The sequence below is a fragment of the Temnothorax nylanderi genome, unplaced genomic scaffold (genome assembly GCF_030848795.1).
Source record: "Temnothorax nylanderi isolate EJ_2023f unplaced genomic scaffold, tnyl_v1.0 TNYL_tig0648_pilon, whole genome shotgun sequence".
NCBI lineage: Eukaryota > Metazoa > Arthropoda > Insecta > Hymenoptera > Formicidae > Temnothorax > Temnothorax nylanderi.
This window is the reverse complement of record NW_027249710.1, coordinates 66,013-89,574: the sequence shown is the minus strand read 5'-3', so window position 1 is coordinate 89,574 and position 23,562 is coordinate 66,013. Positions and strand designations below refer to the sequence as shown.

General features: G+C 30.7%; 2 protein-coding genes and 2 long non-coding RNA genes across 7 annotated transcripts; 1 reads left to right on the top strand and 3 right to left on the bottom strand.

Moving 5' to 3' along the window:
• Nucleotides 1–857: 857 nt before the first annotated feature.
• Nucleotides 858–12,421, bottom strand: LOC139784595 (uncharacterized). 2 transcript variants are annotated; one of them, XM_071723781.1, is made up of 14 exons: nucleotides 12,360–12,421; nucleotides 11,073–11,362; nucleotides 9,089–9,347; nucleotides 8,929–8,991; nucleotides 8,251–8,454; nucleotides 7,497–7,818; nucleotides 7,289–7,433; nucleotides 6,374–6,453; nucleotides 5,633–5,785; nucleotides 4,848–5,000; nucleotides 4,232–4,375; nucleotides 3,268–3,420; nucleotides 2,290–2,429; nucleotides 858–2,151 (listed from the first exon to the last, which is right to left on the bottom strand). In XM_071723781.1, exons 2-14 carry the CDS (start codon nucleotides 11,360–11,362, stop codon nucleotides 2,053–2,055), a joined length of 2,205 nt encoding a protein of 734 aa, XP_071579882.1. In that variant the 5' UTR covers nucleotides 12,360–12,421; the 3' UTR covers nucleotides 858–2,052. The 2 variants fall into 2 exon arrangements, with proteins under 2 accessions (XP_071579882.1, XP_071579881.1); XM_071723780.1 differs by lacking the exon at nucleotides 12,360–12,421 and adding an exon at nucleotides 11,634–11,672.
• A 928-nt stretch (nucleotides 12,422–13,349) lies between these two features.
• LOC139784594 (uncharacterized) lies at nucleotides 13,350–14,602 on the top strand. The gene is made up of 3 exons (XR_011721609.1): nucleotides 13,350–13,630; nucleotides 14,025–14,154; nucleotides 14,239–14,602. It is a non-coding gene; the product is annotated as an uncharacterized lncRNA (long non-coding RNA).
• Nucleotides 14,603–14,950: 348 nt separating this feature from the next.
• On the bottom strand, nucleotides 14,951–16,568 carry LOC139784600 (uncharacterized). The gene is made up of 3 exons (XR_011721611.1): nucleotides 15,908–16,568; nucleotides 15,486–15,665; nucleotides 14,951–15,114 (listed from the first exon to the last, which is right to left on the bottom strand). It is a non-coding gene; the product is annotated as an uncharacterized lncRNA (long non-coding RNA).
• Nucleotides 16,569–18,880: 2,312 nt separating this feature from the next.
• LOC139784599 (uncharacterized) lies at nucleotides 18,881–23,418 on the bottom strand. 3 transcript variants are annotated; one of them, XM_071723786.1, is made up of 6 exons: nucleotides 23,364–23,418; nucleotides 22,957–23,144; nucleotides 22,621–22,875; nucleotides 22,220–22,423; nucleotides 21,919–22,080; nucleotides 18,881–21,833 (listed from the first exon to the last, which is right to left on the bottom strand). In XM_071723786.1, exons 2-6 carry the CDS (start codon nucleotides 23,119–23,121, stop codon nucleotides 19,554–19,556), a joined length of 3,066 nt encoding a protein of 1,021 aa, XP_071579887.1. In that variant the 5' UTR covers nucleotides 23,122–23,144; nucleotides 23,364–23,418; the 3' UTR covers nucleotides 18,881–19,553. The 3 variants fall into 3 exon arrangements, with proteins under 3 accessions (XP_071579887.1, XP_071579888.1, XP_071579886.1); XM_071723787.1 differs by having other exon boundaries at nucleotides 22,220–22,420; XM_071723785.1 differs by having other exon boundaries at nucleotides 22,621–23,144.
• Between the last annotated feature and the right edge of the window lie 144 nt (nucleotides 23,419–23,562).

Below are 23,562 nucleotides of genomic sequence, written 5' to 3'. Positions count from 1 at the left end.
CCTGTTCACTTGGACACACTAAATTGCGCGGCCTGTTCACTTGCACACGGAATGCGCGACCTGTTCACTTGGCAACGAAATGCGCGGCCTGTTCATTTGCACACGAAATGCGCGATCTTTTCACTTTTGACACGAAATGCGCGGCCTGTTCAGTTGGACACGAGAATGCGCGACCTGTTCTTTGGACACGAAAATGCGCGACATGTCGTTGTGATTGAGAATACTCGGGTTAAAATTGCAAGTTTTCACTTTTTTACATGTTGCGCATGTTCTTGGGATAACGGGAGTGAAATGCGACGGTCAGTTCGCACTGGGACACTGCGCGGCCTGTTCACTATAAGAATAGAAAAGGATAAAAAATTACATAACACACATTAAGATTTATGTACGGAAATAAAAGTTTACAACTCTATTTATGTTAATAAAACGTATGTATAATTTTGTGACATTTCCGCAATTTTTTATTTTATACCTGCCTCCTGCGCAATAGCGGTATAACAATACTTGTACTTATATATTTTAAATCAACTAGCACCACAGACGCGCGCCTTCGCGCGCGGCTATTTAGCTTTAAACATTATGCTATTACTATTACACTTTAATTCTTGATACACACACTGTCAAAATATACGATGACAGCTGCCAATGAAGTAAGCGCAGCGAGAAACCAATCAGCATCGCGGAAAGCGGCAACAATAAATTCACTATCGTACTTAACATGCCTTTTTTTAAAAGGATACGAAGAATTATAATATATAGTGTTGTCTCCGATAAAACGTTACAAAAGAAAATCGCATATAATCACAGCGCTTTGTACTATACGTAACAATATTAAAAGAAATAGTTATCACAATATCTTGTGTATCATAAATCCGCAATTTGCCCAATTTTTATTTTATATCTGCCTTCTGCGCAATATAGCAGTATAATAATACTTATACTAAACATTTGTAATGAAATACGAAGAATTGTAATACACAGTGTTATCTTTCCGATAAAACGTTACTAAAGAAAATCGCATATAATATCTTTGGTATCATAAATTCGCAATTTTTATTTTATACCTGCCTTCAGCGCAATATAGCGGTATAACAATACTTATACTAAACATTTTAAATCAAATACAAAGTATTATAATATGCAGTGTTATCTTTCCGATAAACGTTATAAAAGAAAATCGCATGTAATCACAGCGTATGTGTAACAATATTAAAGAAATAGTTATCAAAATATCTTTCTTATCATAAATCTTTGGTATATAAAATAAAATGCCCATGTTTGGTAACAGAGAACTTACGTATACTAATTATGATTAAGTTTAATTAGGAACTATAGTTTCTATAATCAGGCATGTTAAAAGATATTAATTATTACAACAAATCATAAAAAATGCAAAATGTCTTGTTATAATTGATTTATAGCTAAATTTAGAAAACAATTAATTTCAACGAAAACCATGCATGACTATAGCAATAAGTTACATATAACATTAACATTTGGCTTTGGTATCTTTATCTGTTTCCATTTTTTTGTTTAGGATAAAAAATATCTGTATGCATTACACAATTTGTAGACTTATTATATATCGGCACTTCATAGTGCATAACTTTGCCTGTAAAATTCGAATTATAAGTAGATATTTCAGATGCAATCAAAGTAATATTGCACATACAGATATTTAAGATACATTCTAAATAATGTAAGAAATATGAGTCATTTGTTTTTAAAACAGAGTAAATAAAAATAATAAAGCGTTTTCTGTTCTATTCTAAAATTCTACTGTTCTAAAATTAGTAGACAGCAGTGTTTGTAAACAAAAAAAATATTGCTTGACTCAAAGACAATTTTTATGGTCTTCTAACTCGAAAACAGTTTTCATAAGTAGTATTGCAAATCGGACATCGATTTCTTTCTAATTTTTCAATGCATTCAATGCAACAAGCAAGATGACCACATGGTATGAAAACATGTGTTCGTTCATTAGTAAGACACACCGTGCAGGTTTCTTCGGAAGGTTTTGCTCCTGACACGTTAGAATTCTGGTAATCTCTGTTAATAGCATGGAATGGAAGTCTTCTCTATGAGTATTGTTGTTATCCTCATACCAATATCCATAATCATCTTCTGGCACCTCATATATGGATGAATCATCTGTAAGAAAAAGAGGAAAGAACGTTAAGGATATTGTCCATAAACATGTATGAAAACTTGCTGTAATATACTTATTACTTGTTAACTGTTATGTCTGAGTATAAAGTATTACGAAGTGCTAAGCAACAATAGCATTACCTGATGGAATTTAAATTCTGTTACTTCTGTAACGTTTTTTAATGGTTCATCTATCTTGTGTAAAACCACATGTAATTCTCGCAATTTCATTGAAGTAGTATGTTGTTTCTGCGCATTTTTGTTCTCTTCATAGCAATTCTCTGTAAAAAAATATAATACGATTAATAAGAAAATGTTAATTAGAAAACAGAATATTATATGTCATAAAATTTTTGTTTATTCTATATATATATATATATAGATATATAATATATATACACAATATATATTTAATATATAATATAATATAATATTCCAGAAAATAGAATCAGCAAAAAGAAAAAGGGTTATTGGAAAGTAACGAATTTATATATTTCATTTACACAAGTAATACCTATATTATTACATGTAATTAAGTACAGATAATTTAAATTGCCCTAATTTAATAGGGCACATAGGGCATATAGTTAACTTCATGATCCACCTTGACAAAATATATATGAAAAAATTAATTTTATGTAATACTAGACATTTTAAACGCGCGCTGCTTATTTATTTAAGCTATTTTTTATTATAAACACTATTACACTATTAACCCTTAGATACACACAACTTTATCAACTGGTAAAATATGCAATGATAGCCGCTCACGAAGTAAGCGCAACGAGAGAATCAATTGGCATTGCGGAAAGGCGCCAACAATATACTTTGATAGATTTGATTATCGACTTTACATGCCTTTTTTAGAAATAAAAAACGTCAATAATACTTTAATATATGCGACTAATTGTCTTTGCACGCCTTCTTTACAAGTGGATGGATTAGCAACTGAGTAATAAATATAGACAAGAAACAACGACATAGTATCATTTCATAGGACGTCTAATATTAATAATTGAGAAAGAAAGAAAGAAATAATAAAAATAGTTATTTTAACTAATTTGATTAAATTTAAAAAATATAAACTTGTAAATATAACATTAAAATTTGCACTCTTACCTTTATTAGCGTTTAACCATTTTTTTGTCCTTTTCTGGAATGGAGCGTTTACTTTAATATCACTTTTGACATTATTGTACAATGTCCTAGATCTTGTTCTATAAGGCATATCTTTTTTATTAGATGTTGAGTTATGTACATCACTGTGACCTTCTGTAAAAAAGTAAAATTAATATTAATATTTTAATAATAAGCAGAAGAAATTGCAAGAATTAAAAAAAGGAAAAATGTTTATGTGATAAATATTATTTTCAAAAATTATATTTTATGGCATATTCAATATTTTAATTATGTAGTACTGCAAGAGATAAATCATCGTAAAAGTTGAATTTAAATGTTTATTGTAGACGTTTACAACTCTTAAAAGTTAAAGTATACTTAATTTATTTATTCTTTTTAATTATAGTTAGAGGCCTACTAATTTATCTGTCTATATTTTTCAAGTGTAAATTTTAATAAACAATTCTAATAAAATTAGACTTAAAATATAGAAAGATAATTAGTTGGCCTCTAACTATAGCCCAACTATAGCCTATGGCCCATAGTTTATCAAACTGATAAGGTTAGTAAATAGATATATTTTTAAACCCTACAACTTTTATCTCAAAGTTATCTATAAAACTTATATTTTCTGAGTTATTCAGGAGACCGACTTTCTTTCCCTACCTTGTATATATAAATATACATATGAAATTATTATTACTTTTATTACTCAGAAACCTGATATTCCTAGATGTTACATTTTCAACACAACGCGTATGTCTGAAAGAAATGTTAAAGACGCTTAAAAAGATGTCAAATTTTTATTAGATAAGTCTAATAAGACATATCTAATAGAGTTTAGACATCTCTTTAAACATCTTTAATATTTCTTGATGCGTGTTGGTTGAAGACTTAGTCTAATTTCACTAGTTTTGAAAAATATGAAACTATTAGTAAATGTTATTGAAATTTGCATTCTTACCTTTATTAGCACTTAACAGTTTGTTTGTATTTTTCTGGATTGGAGCGTTAACTTGAATATCACTTTTGGCATTATCGTACAATATCCTTGAGTCAGGCGTACCTTCTTCAGCAGATGTTAAATTTTGGTCTTGATTGTTACCTTCTGCAAAAAAGTAATATAATATTTAATATAACAATATAATACCATTTAGACGATAGTAAGGTTTAAAGTTCAAAGTGGATAAAATTCTTTTTTTTCATATTATAACAAAATTATGAGCTTTATTGGATGTTTTTTTTTATTTTTTCCATAAATTATTAAATTAACTGTAAAAATAACTTTAATTCTAGTCAATAAATATTATTAGTTACTCATTGAAGGCCATAAAAAATATATTTTTTGTCAAAAAATTGGTTTTAATGAGCTAATATTCGTTATAATAGTTGCACAAGTGATCGACAAAATTCTGACGAATAAAATACCACTTTTTTTAGACCAAATATCAATGATAAAAATATTTCAAAATAGTTTTTCCAATAAATTTATTGATTGACAATTATAAATGTTTAATTATATATTACTGTATACTTTACTATGTAAAACTAGTAAATGTCATTGAAGTTTGCATTATTACCTTTATTAGCACTTAACAGTTCGTTTGTATTTTTGTGGAATGGAGCATCAACTTGAATATCACTTTCGGCATTATCGTACAATGTCTCTGATCTTGTTTTTTCAGGCGTACCTTCTTCATCAGATATTGAATTTGGTTCGTGATTGATACCTTCTGCAAAAAAGTGAAATTAATATTAATATTTTAATAACAATAAGCTGAAGACTACTGTAAGAATTAAAGAAAGCAAAAAATTGTTTATCTGATAAATGTTAATTTCAAAATTGTATTTTATAGCATATTTTATTATGTAGTACTGCAAGAGATAAATCAAATTTATGTAAAAGTTAAATTTAGATGTTTATTGTAAAAGTTTACAACTTAAAAATGAAATGTATACTTAATTCATTTTAAACCTAATTTGGAAATTTAAAACGTTAAGCATGCATATTGGAAAAATATACAATTAAAAATATATTATTTACATTGTTCAGATTATGAATTTAATTTTCAGCAATACATAATAACCACTTAATATAAAAATATAAATTTCAGTATTATTACTTAAAATGACAGTGTTTTATTTTGATACGATTCATTTCGACACTATACTGTTCAATCATATTAAACTCATAAGAGAAAAGCTAATCAAATCCAATCTAAGCAATTGTATTTATATCTAAATCTTATGGTTTCCAACTGCATACCATTTGCACTCCTCTTTTTCAAATATTTATCATTGTTAATAGAGAACATATATATATGTATGTAAAACTAGTAAATGTCATTGAAATTTGCATTATTACCTTTATTAGCACTTAACAGTTTGTTTGTATTTTTGTGGAATGGAGCATCAACTTGAATATCACTTTCGGCATTATCGTACAATGTCTCTGATCTTGTTTTTTCAGGCGTATCTTCTTCATCAGATATTGAATTTGATTCGTGATTGATACCTTCTGTAAAAAAGTGAAATTAATATTAATATTTTAATAACAATAAGCTGAAGACTACTGTAAGAATTAAAGAAAGCAAAAATTGTTTATCTAATAAATGTTACGTTCAAAAATTGTATTTTATAGCATATTTTATTTATGTAGTACTGCAAGAGATAAATCAAATTTATGTAAAAGTTAAATTTAGATGTTTATTGTAAAAGTTTACAACTTAAAGTGAAATGTATACTTAATTCATTTTAAACCTAATTTGGAAATTTAAAACGTTAAGCATGCATATTGGAAAAATATACAATTAAAAATATATTATTTACATTGTTCAGATTATAAACTTAATTTCTAGCAATACATAATAAGCACTTAATATAAAAATATATACTTTAGTATTATTACTTAAAATAACAGGGTTTCATTTGGACACGATTTATTTCGACACTACAGTTTAGTCCAATTGAACTTATAAGAGAAAAACTAATGAAATATAATCTGAGCAATTGTATGATATCCAATTAAACCGCTTGTACTTATTTTTTTAAATATCATTTATCATTGTTAATAGAAAAATATATGTGTGTGTATATGTGTATTTACCTTTAGGAACTACTGTATCTGTCAGAATAAAATTTTCGCAGCTGTCAGTAAACATACGTAAGAAATATTCAAGATCTAGCCTGCAATAAATAAGAAATACAGTTTGTTATACCACATACATAATATTAAAACTACTATACATAAATATTAAAAAGTATGGAAAAATATGAAATAAAAATACAGTGTTTCAAATAAGAAAATAAATCCAAATACTTGGTATTAAAACCGTTTAATTAAAATAGTTTTAGATAAAATTGTTGAGTTTGAATTGGGAAATGGAACATTAATATTAATTTGAGTTTAATTTTACTACCAATTACGTAAAGTACGATTTTTTAATTGAATTACGTACTTTTTTATACAGACCTATTTGTATTGTAGTGACATATCTGTAGTCTGTACCTCAGAGGTAAAGGATCATATGTCCACTTTTTATCAAAATTGAGTTAGTACTATTTCCAATATACCAGGAGCTTAAATTTTAATATAGTAAAAGATTTTATGTCTATTACAACTATATTATCTAAAATAGTGTCTAAAATTTATGTTTCTTTAACCTGATTTTACATTTAGCGGTAAACAAGTTGTTTAGTTCTTGCAAGTTCTTTAGTTTTGGTTAGGTACAATGTATTGACAATTATACTACAAAACATATCAGTTTCATTGCTGTAATAAATATTTAACAAATGACATTGCTACTTTTATTTTACATTTAATAAAAATACACTTTCCTTATTTAAAACTTTGAACGCCGTTTTCTCGAAATGTATAAAACTATAGACATATGGTCCTTTACCTCTGAGGTACATATATATATATATTAAAAATAAGAAATTAAAATATTAAAAATAAGAAAACATTGTAACTATTGTTTGCCATAGTTCAGTAAATTAATATAATTTATTGTTATCTAACCTGCAAGCTGCAAAAGCTCTTTGAGCTTCCAGTATTTTAGAATCCCGTTTTTTGTTTTTAAGGCTTGTACGATATCCACTTATTTCACCAGTCTGTAGACGTTTTAATTTTAGTTCTTCATCAACAATCAATTTTCGTAAGTTATCTGCAAATGGAATGTTATATCAAATTTGTTCATTTCTTCATAAAATGGAAATGAATTACCTACCTAAGAAGTCCCACACGTTTCCATGAGATTTGCCAAATTTTTTTCCTGCTATATTATGGAAACTTTCTGTTATGTTATTTGTCCTCACAGGACAATTATGAACACTGACTTTTGATGCTAACGGTAACCAAGTATTCCGTACATAAGCCAGAAAATTATTAACAGCAGGATATTTTCCCAAAATTTGACAAGCTTCAAGCTGTATAAGAAAGAATGCTTTCTCAAAGCAATCAGAAGGAATCAACGCCATAGTCATAGTCATAGATAAAACGTTTCTTGGTGCATCCATTAAACCTAATCGCCGCCAATGACGCAATAATGCCTATAAATATATTTTTATTCATTATAATCAGTCAATTCCGATAATTATAGAGACAACTATTGCAAGTATAAGTTTATGTTATACATAAGGATTTTTGTATTCATTAAGATCAAGAGACACAGTAGTGTTTTGCGCCAAGTGTACGTACTCCGTACAAAATAAAAATGATATCAGGAAATTTGCGCCAAGTAAATATGAAAAATTAGTAACATTTTATTATCATAATCATGTTTCTTTATTATGTATTGATAAAAGTAACTCGTTACCAATATTATTTTCATTTTATAACAATGTTACAAGTAACGCGTTACTTTTATCAATAGATAATAAAGAAACATAATTATCAATCAGATATTACTCTTCACATTGATTTTTGTTGTACAAAATCTTATTCCAACAGTTATCAATATTTCTTCTAATAAATTATTATACCTGATTAAAGTGAAACCAGCAACCATGCGCCTCTGCTGTTGGAAATTGTTTATTTATCGCTTTCATGGCAGCTGCCTCATAGTCGCTCATTATAAACTTTAAATTTTGTTGAAGCGTTGGCACTAATTCAATAATTTTCTCCCAAATAGCTGTATACAAATTACTTGAACGACTTTCACACAGGACAAAGATCATACCAATACCCTACAAAATATAACAGATTTGTTATTAAAATCAAGTAATATATACATATTTAGATATTTCACAAGAGAATCATATAGGAAGTAAGATACGAACTGAATTGTTAATATAAATATTGTTTAAATCTCACTATTTTATTACTATTAAGAAAGTAATCAGACATTTATTTAAAACACGTATAAATTTATAAAAAATAATGATGTATTCGTTCTTTTAAATTCCTACTGTCGATATCCATATAAAATAGAATATTATTTTCCTATTGTTCTTACTTTTCCTATATTTATTCTTTAAAAGAATATAAGCCAATCTGTATGAAAAGAATATTATTGTACAAAGAACTTAATGTAGAATATTGATACAAGCTCCTCTATTCTTTTTCTATATTTCTACTGTTACTCAACATTTATATGCTACATTAACAAGCTACAATTCATAATAATAAAAGCTATGTTAGAGCGTACTTTTGGTACTTACCACGTTTACGAATCGAGTATGAATAGTATACAGTTGGCTCATTAATGGTACACGTGGAACAATCTAAAAATAGTTTATATTATTAATATTATTTGTATTATTTATTAAAACATAGAAACATATATAGTAATATAATGTTTTGCAAATGAGCTAGGCTTACATTAAATGTGCCATCTACATAAAGTTCTGTTGATTTTTGTAATTCTTGCAACAGCTCATTACTTGTAAATATTAATGCTGTTTTTCCATTGCTACAGGTTACGCTTCCTTTGTAAAATCCTTCAAGAGGTGCGTATGCTGATAAACTCATAGCAAGAACGTTCATGTCTTTTGTTACATTAGGACGCAGTTTCCTTCTTTCACGATACAATGTAGATTTTAATGAGGCATATGACAAATTTATGGCTGCATCAGGATATCTATATAAACAAGCAACAATTACAATCAATTATAAGACAAATGCTAATTTTCACCGAAACAAGTTGATCTAAATTATAATGTTGAGACATCAGTTACAGAGACACCAGACCTTCTACTCTTCTACAAAATGCCCATAGACTTTTATCTTAAACTTGTTATTACATGAATGAAACATCTTAAAAATTTAAAAGGTTAAGCCAAAAATATGTAACCTCCAGAGGGTTAAAAGCAGGCCTCTAGTTTTCAAATCTATATTCAGAGTGTAATTTTATTTACTTGTTAGAAAGCAATAGGGAAATGTAAATCGAAATCGGTTAAACATTTTTAAATTTGAAAACTTTTTTTACGCAATCTTTTCATATTTTGCAACACTTCAAAAAAATATAAATTACTTTTAAATATATCTGTTTACATAGTAATCTCTTTGTGTATAATTTGTAATGTAAACATGACAGAAACTATGAACAAAATTGTTGTTAATCTAATAAAATAAAAAAGAAATGTATTGAAAGAATATTTATATTTCCCTTGTGTAGCAAAATTGACAAAATAAAAGGTAAAATAAGAAAAAACTTCCGCCGATAAATAAAAATATAAAAGATGGAAAATGTAAAAAAGAAAGTTTATTAAACAGACTAAAAAATACAAAGAGCAGTGACTGGTAAAAAAATTTTAAAATAAAAGAAGAAAAGAAAAAAAAGGAAGGAGAAAAACTTAATAAAAGAGGCAAGTTGATTCTTATTAAAGAAGGAAAATTGAAAATAAAAATTTTGGTTTAAGTAAAACTAATTGTAAGACATATTATTACTTTATCTGGTTTCTTTCATTTATATGAAATATATAATAAAAAACCTTTATCACACAAAAGTTAAATAAAAAAAATTATATTTTTTAAAAGTTAATTTAATAAAAATGTTTGCCAAAGATTAGGGTTTAAAAACCCGATTACGGAAAAAGCACTCAATATATTGAAATGTGTAACTAAAAAGATCAATAACTAAAAAAATAAAAATAATTTTTCCGTTTAATTCACTACATACAGCAATGAATTATTCACTCTGTGTTTTAATTCTGCTTTAATTTTTACATTTATGAATTTATTATAATATGTATGTATTTCCAAAATGTAGCGCCGTGACTGTGCATTATCAAACGTCGGCTGCCAAGTGCAACAGCTACTCTAGAACGCACGACCACGGCACTGCATTTTGGAAATACATATATATTATAATAAATTCATAATTTTATAAATTCAATGCTGTTTGAAATAAAAAGTAAAATAAACAATGAAATGCAAATATCTAATTAGTTTATATTTCTTTTTTATGCAAACAAATTAAAAAAAGCAATAAAAAAGGTTATAATTTTCACTACATTTTAAGCTTCATGCTTATAAAAATATTTTGATTGTTTACAAAGGAAAGATTTGCATTTAAATTTTATTTTCATACTGTTATTCTATACACTATTTTAACCCGTAACTGTAACAGCAATTCTATAACGTTGAAAGAATATATAGGTTCCTGTGACTTTTCAATGTTTTTTATGTAGGTTTTATTTTGTAAATAATGTTTTGAAGTTTTATCTATGTATTCTCAATTTTAGTGAGAAGGTTCAGCCAAAATAGGAAAAACATACATATTTACAACATATGTCCCATTGCAGGGTCATCAGGATTCATACATTTAAGTAACGGAATAATCACGAAGAGTAATTTTACTTACTGTCTACAGACATTGTCAAATATATCTTTCAAAGACAAAGACGTTTCTCGACACAGCTTCAACATTTCTTGTTTCATGGTAGATTGCACTATCTTCCATTGTGTCTTTGTATGATTATGATCATGGACTAAACGTATTTGATCATTCTCAAGATTTATAGCGCCAGGACACTTTGAAGACCGGCGAGTACTGCATCTTAGAATATTCTGATTGCGAGAATCTTTATTATAACTGTAATCATCGTAAACATAAAGTGTTGTACCAGGTTGCTTGCCACATATTTCCTCCATCTGAAAAAAATATTAAATTAAAAGACAATAGTCAATACTTGTAATAAAAATTGAAAGAAACAAAATGTTCCTGTTAAAATCATGGATAATATTGTAATTATTTAAGCATATGTCTTTGAAAGTATTATTTTCATGAAATTCTCGAGCAACACTAATATTCAATATTATAGCTATTACTAAAGCATAATTAATAAATTTTTGTATTACATATGCAAAATAATTTCTAAGATTATTTATGTATGTAGTATACAAACTATGAAAAATGCCGCACATGCATTATTTTTTTCACACCAGAATTTAGGCCCAGCAAAGTTTATCCAAATTCTACGGCGAATTAAATTAATCAATAACTTATTGCTCTGAAATTGCTGGCGATTTATTCTGTTTGCAGAAGCGTTAGACCACGTACGGATAAAATATTCCATACAATAATTTAAAGGCTGATGATCTACAATGTGCTCTTTGTGCTTTCTGTTTTCTGCTCTTAACCTCTTTGCGACTATCTCGTATTTCGCAATTCCGTCGCGTAACGTGATGTTTCTTGTCTCTATTAAAGTTCGTCAATTTTTATCTTGGGCGACAGAGAACAAAAAACATCGCGTTACGCGACGGAATTGCGAAATACGAGATAGTCGTAAAGAGGTTAAGAGCAGAAAACAGAAAGCAAAGAACACATTGTACATCAGGCTTAAACTGATCAAATTCTTATAATAAAATATTTAATTTGTAGAAAAGTAATACGTAGCAGATATTTTTTTCTTGCTGTTGTCGGTTACTTACATTGGTAACGATACGATAAGCATCAAATGAAAGAAAGAAGCAGCGTTAAAAAATGATCACTTCTTAGAATTAAGAATGTATGAGCAACTGAGGTTACAATTACGACACGAGCACGATCAATACCACAAAAGCAATTATTACGACAAGGAACATCAAAGCAGATTAACGACATGAGCGCACAATCGTTACAACAAATGCATAATTATACGACAAGTACATCAGAAGCAGATTCAGCACGTGCATTGAGCGATTACAATGACGAGCGTTGCTAACTGCCGCGAAAAACGCGGGAAACATTGGGTGCATCCAGAAAGCACGACCGCTCACTGAGCCGCTAAGTAGCAATTGAATGTGATTGGTCTTACCTTTGGATCCAACAATCACGCTCAATTGCTACTTAAGGTCTATGGATTAGTCTATTTCCTTATACACATGTATGTGGACCAATCAATTTCCTTCAGCTATATCCACACAAACTTGCATAAGCCCATAAACATAAGCATAAGAGAATTGATTGATGCCATATGCATGTGCCATGCATAAGGAAATAGACCAATCCGTTTCTTTATGCATATGGTTATGCACCTATGCAAGTTTGTCTGGATAGACCTTTAAGCGGGGAGCACACACTTCTGCACAACGCATAATGCGTAAGCATAAGTTAATTGGATTGGTCTATTTCCTTATGCACATGTGTATGGACCAATCAATTTTCTTATGCTTACGCATTATGCGTTGTGCAGAAGTGTGTGCTCCCCGCTTTATGCTTATGTTTATGCGCTATGCAAGTTTGTCTGTATTGACCTTTAAGGCGGGAAGCACACACTTCTGCATAACGCATAATGCGTAAGCATAAGAAAATTGATTGGTACATACAAATGTGCATAGGGAAATATACCAATCAATTTTCTTATGCTTACGTATTATGCGTTGTGCAGAAGTGTGTGCTCCCCGCTTTAAGGCCATCGCACACAAAATGCATAGCTTAGCACAAGCGTAGCATAAGACCGCTAAACCAATGAGCATCCATAAAGCCGCCATATTAATTTACATAAGATGCTCATTGGTCCAGCGGTCTTATGCTATGCTTATGCAGCCTATGCAATTTTGTGTGCGATGGCCTTTAGACTGTCTTGAAGGCCTAGTTTACACCGATCTTTTGATACGCGTATCAAATAGTATATTTGAACTGATCAGCCAATAATCAAACTAATTTACTAGTTATTTACTATTTAATACGTGTATTAAGTGATTTGTGTCGACTAGGCCTATGAATACCGGCCTATTGGGATATGCTCGTTCTCAACAGATATTCAGTACTGGCACTGAATATCGGAACGCAGCCTATTATGTTTTAAGTTTATGTCGGTATGACAGGTTTCATAACCTGAATTGTCGTCAACTTCAACGATTTAATATTTCGCTTCGCGGGGCAGAACTGATTATTTTATCGAATATCGGATTGACGTGTTTTTGACGCCGGACGTGGTGAGAATCTTCCATTAGGCTAATATTTCATATGTCGTATATGTCGATATATATAGTAGTCTCCGCACAAGATCGTCGGGGTTATTAACGCGTTACGTTAGGTTATATAAGTTCCGACCATATACTTTGATGCGTACGTAACAATAAAAGCGTGTTACGTTTTACATCTTTCTTTGTGCGTTGACCGAAATCCAAATTTACGTACAAATGTAAGTATACGGTCAGAACTTATCGTAACGTATGCACCGTGTTACGGATGTTCCTATGTGGAGGCTCTGATTTGCTACGACAAAACGTCATAAGAATCTGTAAACATTACTGCTTTGAACATGTGTTATTCTTTATCTATTGCTGTTGTAGTTGCAATTCTCACTCTTGTATTAATTATTGCTAGTGTTTCAGAAAACTGCTGTTTCTGTCGTCCAGTTTGCTTCTGTCGTTTACTTTGCCTCTGTCGTTTACTTTGCCCCTGTCGTTTTTGCTATTGTTGTTTTGCCTACAAATATGCCGTGCTATAATTTCCGGTAAGATTTTTAAATATTTTACAGTTATGCGAGTTTAGTTATCTATTGTCACATCGCTCAACACTTCAATGCTTTTTGTTTCAGAAAATCTGTCATTGAAGATTGCGCTGCTTTTAAAAATAATTGTTGCTTTGATCCAAATTGCAATTTTCTTCACAAATATCAATACTGTTACAAATACCAGAATACTACATGCAGCGACACAAAATGTCCGTTCTTACATTGTACCAGCTTGGAACAGCTTCGTTACGAGACATCAGGAAAAGAAACCGAGCAGCTAAAGAGGGAAGTTGGCCGAACGCTACAAAGCTCAAGCATATGTGGCAAATTTAAAAATGGTGATTGCACACTACCAAAATGCAGGTTACGACATGTTAAATATGATGTAGCACCTTTAGAGTGTATAATATGCACAGAAATAATAAATGTCGAATATTTGGGTGTAGGAGATTGTGGGCATATTTTTTGTGCCAATTGTGCAGTGCGCTGCTTAATAAATGACAGAGATGAAAACTTTGTCAAAACACAATGTCCAATATGTAAGAAAACAGTCCCGTATAAGAAATTATCATAATATTGTACCTTTAATATTTCACTTTTGATTAATATTTCACTTTATTTCAAATAAAAATTGTTCATTTTTTATTCAACGTTGTAATGCATTCCTTCCTTTACTTTTTCTTCCTGTCATTATTGTCTTCTATTACTTTCAAAAGTGTCATAGCAATTTCTCTAAACTGTATTGTTTTGTAATTTTGAATATTTTATTCTCTTCAATACATTGTCCTTTTTTTCACACTCTAATTTTATTTACAAAAATACATGTTTACTTATGTTAACAAAATAAACATTACATAAAAAAATATATTTGTATATCATAAAGTCTTGTATTTTTTAATAATTATTAAGTAACTGCAACTTTTCTTTCCTCTGTATCCTCTATTGCTTAATCTGCTTAATCTGCAAACAATATGTTTCATCCTCATTATAAATATATATTAATGAAATATGAATAATATATTTATTAATAAATTATATAATTTATTAATAGATAATACTTCTATCTTTTTTAAGTATATTGAAGATAAAATATAACATTTTAAATATATTGTGAAGATAAATCTACAATTTTGGAAGATTTAAATAAAACTTAGTCAATGCATAACGTAGTTATAGTATAAGTTCAAGTTAGAAATCTTTTTTCTACAATGTATTTACACATTACAACATTCTTCAAGCAGCATTGACCAAGTTTTTTTTCAATTTTCAAGAATATTGCAAAAACATTACAAAAATTATGTTCTTAACAATACGTGTTTCTCAAAACTTACACAGTATAAAAATCGTCGTCCATTTAGAGCATACTTTACAGCACCACAAGGGAAGTGGACCATTTGCTGCAAATGGAAGCCGGTTAAAGCAATATTCACAGTATATATGGCAACACCTCAAGGCCTTCATGTTGTCTTTTGTTCATAAGATATAGCAATTATTGCATACTGGTGTAGTTGCTGAAAGCAGAAAATATTCTCAATTAAATCATTTTAATAACTGAAATATTTAATTAGAAATGCCTTTATAGAAATTTACAACTGTAAGTGATTTTTTGGCTAGTAATTCATCACTTAAAAGCACTATTAAAAGCACTGTTAATAGTGCTTTTAATAGTGCTTTTAAATGATTAATCACTAGCCATAAAATCCTTTACAGTATTAAATTTCTATAAGGGTGTAATAATTATAGAAAAACTTACTATTCCTCCTACATGTTCCACAAGCCAAACATGGCCATAGGCATTCTCCCAACATATTGAGCGTACAGACTTGTGATCTGCGTTCTTTTGGAAAAGTTTCTCTTAAGATATACGCTAAACGTGTCATCTCTAGGTAAACTTTTTGCCGAAAAGGTCGTATATTATTATTAACTTCAGTTACTTCATCGTCTGTGAGATGCACTTTTTTACAGGTATTATCTCCATTGCAAGATGCTAGAGTGCAATTTTTCACTTCATGAAGCATTTTGCATGATTTTCTGCTGCACACACGCAGCATAAAGTCTCGGCAAATCATTTACGGTATAATAACAACACAGAGCAAAGAGCAAACAACAATGGCAACTGAAACGACAATAGCAATTTAACGACACGACACTTGGTTTAGCACATATTCAAACCAGTAAATAGAAAGAAGCATAACCTAATCCCACCGGCTTTTTCGCGATACCGTTAAGCCCCTTGCACAATGGCCGCGTTCAGCAGTGTTGAGTGTCGTGTTATCAACACTAGAGGCCTAGATAATCAGAGAAGCGACAACTCTACCCCCACCTAGAGTCCTATACCCCCACCATGGTTCCCATCGGGCCCGCAGCTGATCGCTTGTGAAGAAACTAACCTCTGATGAAGCGTCGTCTACAATACGCGGAGTAAGAAGTAAGAGTAGGCGTAAGAAGTGAGAAGTAAAAAGTGTAATAAAGCTAAAATAAAGGCGTAAGCAAAATAAATTATTTTTATTTCTTAATCCAACTTCAGCTCTTACGCTTACAAGCGGTAAGAGTAAGAAATAAAAATGATTTATTTCACTCCCGATAAAAACAGTACGTGAAATCCACGTTATTGCTACGTGGATCAGCATCGTGGAATCCACGTGGACATTCGAGTGGACAATCCGCTCAAGAACGGTACTGTAGTCCACGTGGATGAGATCATCGATTTGACGTGAAATCCACGAGCTTTCTCTCTAAATTTCTTGGAGTGGAATCTCACTCCAAAAGAGTGAGATTTCACTCCTAGGAATAATGAAAATACTGCCAGTCTAATTGGAGTGAAATTTCACTTTTCGAAAAAGTGAGTTACTTATTCATTCTTTACTTGGAGTGATTCTTCAACTCTGAAAAGAGTGACATGTTTCACTGAATAATTATTCACCCGACATAAAAAAAATTATTTATTTCGAAATTTTATTACTATTTTTTAACTAAATTTATTTCTTAAGATGCAGTCTATGATTATAAATATTTTCTCGTATTTGAAAAACACACTTACCTTGGTGGGATTCAAACTCGAGACCTCGGGACCTCTGCATCGTGAGCCAACTGCCTTACGTGGTAGACTACTTCTTAATTTGATGTAAGCGTTATATAGTCTACATATGTCATAACCAGCGCAAATATATAATTTTTCAAAAATTATCTTAAGAAACAAATTCAGTTTAAAAAGAGTAATGAAATTTTGAATTGGATATATGATATAATATTTCTTAATGTCGGGTGAATGTCAGAAATCAGTGCCGGCTCATTATGAAATTTTGTGTTCGTAAATATATTTATGAAAAAAAGTATATTTATAAAGTTAAAACATTCTTATCAAATCCTTACAAGGGCCTCACTAGACAAAAATAAGGAAACCTTTCTTATGGCATCCCTAATAAATAATGATTGGGACCTCATCCGGTTAGCGCATAAACGCAGTATAATAATACTTTCATTAATTATAATTTTTATATCACTTTGATTAATTATAATCTTTAATAGAAATTACGTGAATGCAGATTTATCCACAAATTATCCACATGGATGCAACGTTTTTTTTTCATCATTACATCGAAGTTTTTTATCCTCGACGTGTCAATAAAAATTCCCTGTACATATTTCTTAATAGATATATCCACAGAGAATCTACATTGATATTTCGGAGATAATAGACTTCGATGTAGTGATGAGAAAAGAACGTTGCATCCATGTGGATAGTTTATGGATAAATCTGCATCCACGTAGTCCACGTAAATTACGTGGATTCGACGTGGATGTGACGTGACTGTTTTTATCGGGCTGACGCCTACTCTAGTACTTTTACTTATATCTTATTGAAATGATAAAGTAAGTAATGTTATTATCATAATGTGATATTTGTTTTGTTCATTGTCTAGGAACCAGTTCATTAAATAAAAATGGAAAAACAATGTAACGAGACTGATACTACTTCTGTTCAAGTATCAAATGAATATTCTGCAAAGGTCAGTATTAATAGCCGCTTTTGGAAAACAAAGCGATCAGTGAGCGGTCAGTGATTATTGGCCTGTACTATTAAATCTTTAAATTTAGACCAATTACATTGACCAGTTACTCAGCTGTTGTGCAACCGTTGTTTCCTGAACGTACCCAATGTCATGTGCTTACAATTGTATAAAATGTCAATCAAAATTTTCATTTGTGTTATAACGTATGTTATAGATTCGTGCTATTGAAGAGAGACATTCAATCCCTTTTCTACTGGTTTCCAAAACAGAATGTTATACAATTGAGGAACTGAAATTGCAGTGTAGCAAAGCATCACAAGTTATTCAAGACTTGAGAGTTGAACGTGACTTAGGCCTGCAGCAGTTATGTAAGATGTTCAGTGAGATTGCCAAAATGGAGAAGGCATTGCGAAAGTTACAGTCTACTGCTACTAAATGTAGTTCCAAGAAGTGTAAAACAAGGAAATAGACCTAAACACTTGTGTTCATTGTGTCACATTATTTGTAATATTTTTCTGATTACGAGTTTTATAATTATGTTTACAAAATAGGCAATAATAATTACATACAAATCATGCGAATAAGACAAGAATCAAAAAATTCGACGACGTCCACATTTTGCAAAAAAATGCCAGTATCTTTGTTATATATCATGTGAATGTTATGCCACATATGCAAAAACAGGCATTGTGCGAATGAATAACTCAGTTAAGCATTTTGTAAGATCCTTTATTGGGATAAATTCATATTTTGCACGACTAAAGCAACAGAGTTCTTTTTGACAAAAAACTGTTATATTTGTTATACCTCATACTGTCTTTAAAATAAATGGCAATCATACATAATGTGTTTACTTTTTTATTCAAGCCTTGTCATAACATAAATACATAACATATATATTCGTACAAAATTATAGTAATACTGAACTTCGAACTCATAAGAAAAAATAAAATTGTACGATATAAATACAGTTACATATGACCAGTAAATGTAAAAAAAAAAGTATTTTTCTCATCATGAGAAGTAGAGAGCCTAAACTAACTTATAAGTATATCAGTCAAGCGCCTTATGAGCATATTGCATTGAATATCTTCAACATTTAAATAAATTTTATGAAAACTATAAAGTGAAATTAACAAAAAATGTTAATACCTAAATCTAAAGATCTTATACAAAACAATTGCACATATTAACATATTTGCAACATAAAACATTCTTTAGAAATCAATGCTGTTACTGTTCAATAAAAAAAATTTCTTTAATAGTGCAAAAAAAATTACTTTCTCAACTTAAACTATGTTGATTGGAGATCGACTATGTTCTTGTAAATCGTACTATTGTGTCAGGGGCTTTCATTAAACTATAGCATGCATAGCCATAGTCTTGCTATTGTATATGCTTTTTTTTTTCTTGGGAATACTGCTCCTTTTGTTTCAAACAATACATTCTTAATCTCATTGTAAAAAATCTAGTCAGGATTTTGTGACCGATGTTATGGCAAGATGGAATATATGTTCCATCCCACACGTATTGCAGTTTCTCAACCATAAAGTTTATGATGTTTATATAAGTTACTGTTTTTAGAGTGTCTCTAAGTTGTCGAAACGTTATTTCTGCTTTCATAATAGCTTTGAAACAATCGTCAGACACTTTATATAATTTACCATCTTTATAATCATGTAAATCGATAACAAATCCGTATGGATGATTATTAGGACCTTGCCATAATACAGCATTAAAACATACATCACAAGTATTGTACACTTTCTTAATGCTACGTATCACAGCTCCAGCAATATCATATATGATTGGCCATTCCCACTTATCTATCAAGTTTAAATAAACATCTGTCAGTTCTGGTACATGAATAGCTGAAGCTTCCATGAATGTTTGAACCTCCTTTTCTTGGCATTTTTCAGTTGCCAATTGTTTTAACACGTCCAAGAAATTTATATTAATACTTTCGAGCTCATCCACTGAAATGTCAGTGTCATAACTGGTTACTTTGGAGCAAGAGGAAATTTGTGTCATAGTAATGAGTTTCAAATTTTGCTTCACTTGCAAAGCATTCGGGGTAGGCAATTTAAAACGGAGCAGCGAAAATAAATTTTCTAAGCAATCCTGTGTGAAGCGGCCGGTCAGAACAAATTTGTAGCCCCGTTTGTTAAGAAGAAAATCTTGTAGTTGCAGAATGCTCTCAGTGGCCATAATGACACCAGTCTGCACTGGTTTCCACTGTCCTTTTACCCCAATGCTCATGTTTTGAAAAATAGTACGGGTCTTTTTAATGTGATATATTGCTTCGTTATAATTTTCAATATTATTTTTACTAAGACCTAAAGATCTCTTTCTGTTTGTCATGAGAGCAAACCATTGGCTAACGAGATTAATAAAAAATGCTGTAGTTTCAATAGCAGAATCATTAGTTCTTTTGGCTAACATTTTCAATCCGGCTTCAGTTCTTTTATTAAAAACTGATCGTGCAGTTGAAACTTTCATTTTTTTATACTGATCTTGACAGTGCAAGTAAGTTTCAATAAGTCTAAAGGCAATCTTTAGTTCAAAATTGTTCTCAAGGTTTAGAAGTCTATCCAAATGTTGCAAGTGAACCTGTAGATAGCTAAGATTTTCAGATTGACAAATGTCATGGGGCAAAGTAATAACTTTATTGCTATTTAGCATACAAGCAATATTTTTAAAAACGTGAACAGGGTCTGGAATAAAAAACAGTTTATCTTCTGCCCTAATTGGATGTTGAACAGAAACATTGACATGATGTCTTGAGCAACCGACTTCAAAAGCATTCCACATAGCTCTATTATCCGTACCCATATCACTGATTATTGCATGAACTTGTAAACCAATGCTTTCTGATTTCTCAATAATGTTTAGAACAATATTCTTCAATGCTGAACCAGTTGCATTTACTTTGCTTTCCTTATATTTTAAGTCAGTGGATTTAGTAAAGTAATAGGCTACGGTGTATTTCCAACGAGTTGTTAAGCCTGCCAGTAGAAATACTAAAACTTTATTGGCTATCCCGGAATGCGTAGGAAAAGTACAAGACCCAATAAACTGTTTACTACTTGGATCAAACACCTCCTCATCCTTGATGGCCATCTCATCCATTACTATTACACAGTCTTTTTCGTGAGGTTGTAATTTTGTCATTTCACATTGCAGCATATGAAATATCTCCTCTAGAATATTACTATCAAATTGTATATGCTGCAACTTTCTCTGTAAAGTTCGTGCCGTAGGATAAATCGGAACACGTTTCACAAAAGACTCATAACCACGAATTCCCCATTTAAACTTAAATTCCAAAGCATCTGTTATAGTTGCAAGACTCCATTTCACACCATTAGTGGACTTTCTACTTAAAGCTCTAATCTGATCTGGTCGTAATGTTGCGGACACACCTGCATGGCTTTTAAAATGATACTCTTGTAGTCTCTTCAAACGTTTCTTTTCATCGAAGTAATTTTTTTTAGTCACTTTATACAGTTTTGTAATATTTTGCAAACTGAGATCCGTTGCAGCAATTTGTTTTTTTAGACTTTTTATTATATTATTCTTTTCTTCAAGTTCTTTTAATAATGCTTCTTTTGTTTGCAAAGTTTCTTGGTTTTTGCTGTCCAGTATATCAGCAGTAGTTGCATCCAACTAAAAAAGAATGCATAAACAAATATATACAAAAGGTCGACCACAATTTCAAACAAACCTGGAAAAGAAAAGAAAAATCCTTTACCTGAATATTGCAATCATTGTCGGAATCTTTTTGTGCCACTGATACCGTCATGTCCTCTTGCAATAAAGCCGATGATGCGGTTAGTTCTTTTAACAATGCTTCTTCTGTTTGCAAAGTTTCTTGGTTTTCGCTGTCCAGTACATCAGCAGTGGTTGCATCCAACTAAAAAAGAATGCATAAACAAATATATACAAAAGGTCGACCACAATTTCAAACAAAACTGGAAAAGAAAAGAAAAATCCTTTATCTGAATATTGCAATCATTGTCGGAATCTTTTTGTGCCACTGATACTGTCATGACCTCTTGCAATAAAGCCGACGATGCAGTTAGTCTACTCGTCAACAATGGATGTTTGATTGGTGGCGTTGAACAAGATGTATATTCATTATCGATGGTTTTCATTGCATGTGTGACATCACTATGTTCATCTTTCAAACATCTTACACTCAGCTGTAATTCTTCCCCTTTATGAGTATTTCCTACTTCTAAACAGTCCTGTACCTGCTGGAAGGATGTATTGATCAGAAAAAAAAATTATTTTTACAAACACTATGGCTGCGTTCCAATATTCTCACTGCCAGTACTGAAAATCTATAGTTTCCGTTACGTATACTATAGATTTTTAGTACTGGCAGTGAATATTGGAACGCAGCATATATGATATTTTGGCACAACAATGATAAAATCGAGAGAATACTTACTTCATCACAAGTTAATACTTTTAAGCAGTATGCATGCTCATTCTCTTTTTCTTTACCACCTATAATAGGGATATTTGTTACATCTTTCAAGCATTGTGCGGTTTGTCGAAATCTTCGTATAGTTTTCGTATTACAATGATTTTCACTATCTTCAATTTCCTCTACTTGCAATGAGGGAATAGCAGATGTTTTCAGCCTTCGAAGAATTCTATTTCCTCTTGTGTCCTCCACATAGTCCTCAGGAACAAAGTGCAACTGCAACAAAATAGACAATACATGACAAACATACACACATCTGAGGGCATGTTTCAATATTTTATGAATCCTATAAAATACCTCACAAACTCTGCTATTACATTTCAGACTCCACCCGGGACGATTACGAGTAATCCAAGCTACCCACGCATTTCGATGTTCCACATTCTTCTTAGGAAATTTATGCATACAGAGTCTTTCTTTTTCCGTTGTTGTACAACCGAATACCTCACACACTTTTACCATCTTTATTCACAAACTCTTGATTTCTGTAAAGACGACAAATGTAATAAGTTTATAAAAATATTTAAAAATATGATCACATTCTCTCTCAATTAGTTACAAGTAAACAGAAATATTACTGATTATTGTATGATATAACCCTCATCCACACAAAATGCATATATTTACGATGTCCCAAAAACTTCACGAATGTCTACAATTCTTTTCTTAATAATATTAAAAATATATTAATCTTTTTCACTCACCTAACCTGATGTAACACGTTACTTTGCACACGTGCACACGGAATCAGCTGCGGGCCCAATAGCCTCGGTTTTGATTGGTGCCGCGGTCAGCCAATCAGCAAGCGTGCCCTCAATGTCGCTTCTCTGATTATCTAGGCCTCTAATCAACACGCTACGTTGATTTGTTGGATCTAAAAGTAAGAGCCAATCATGTTCGATT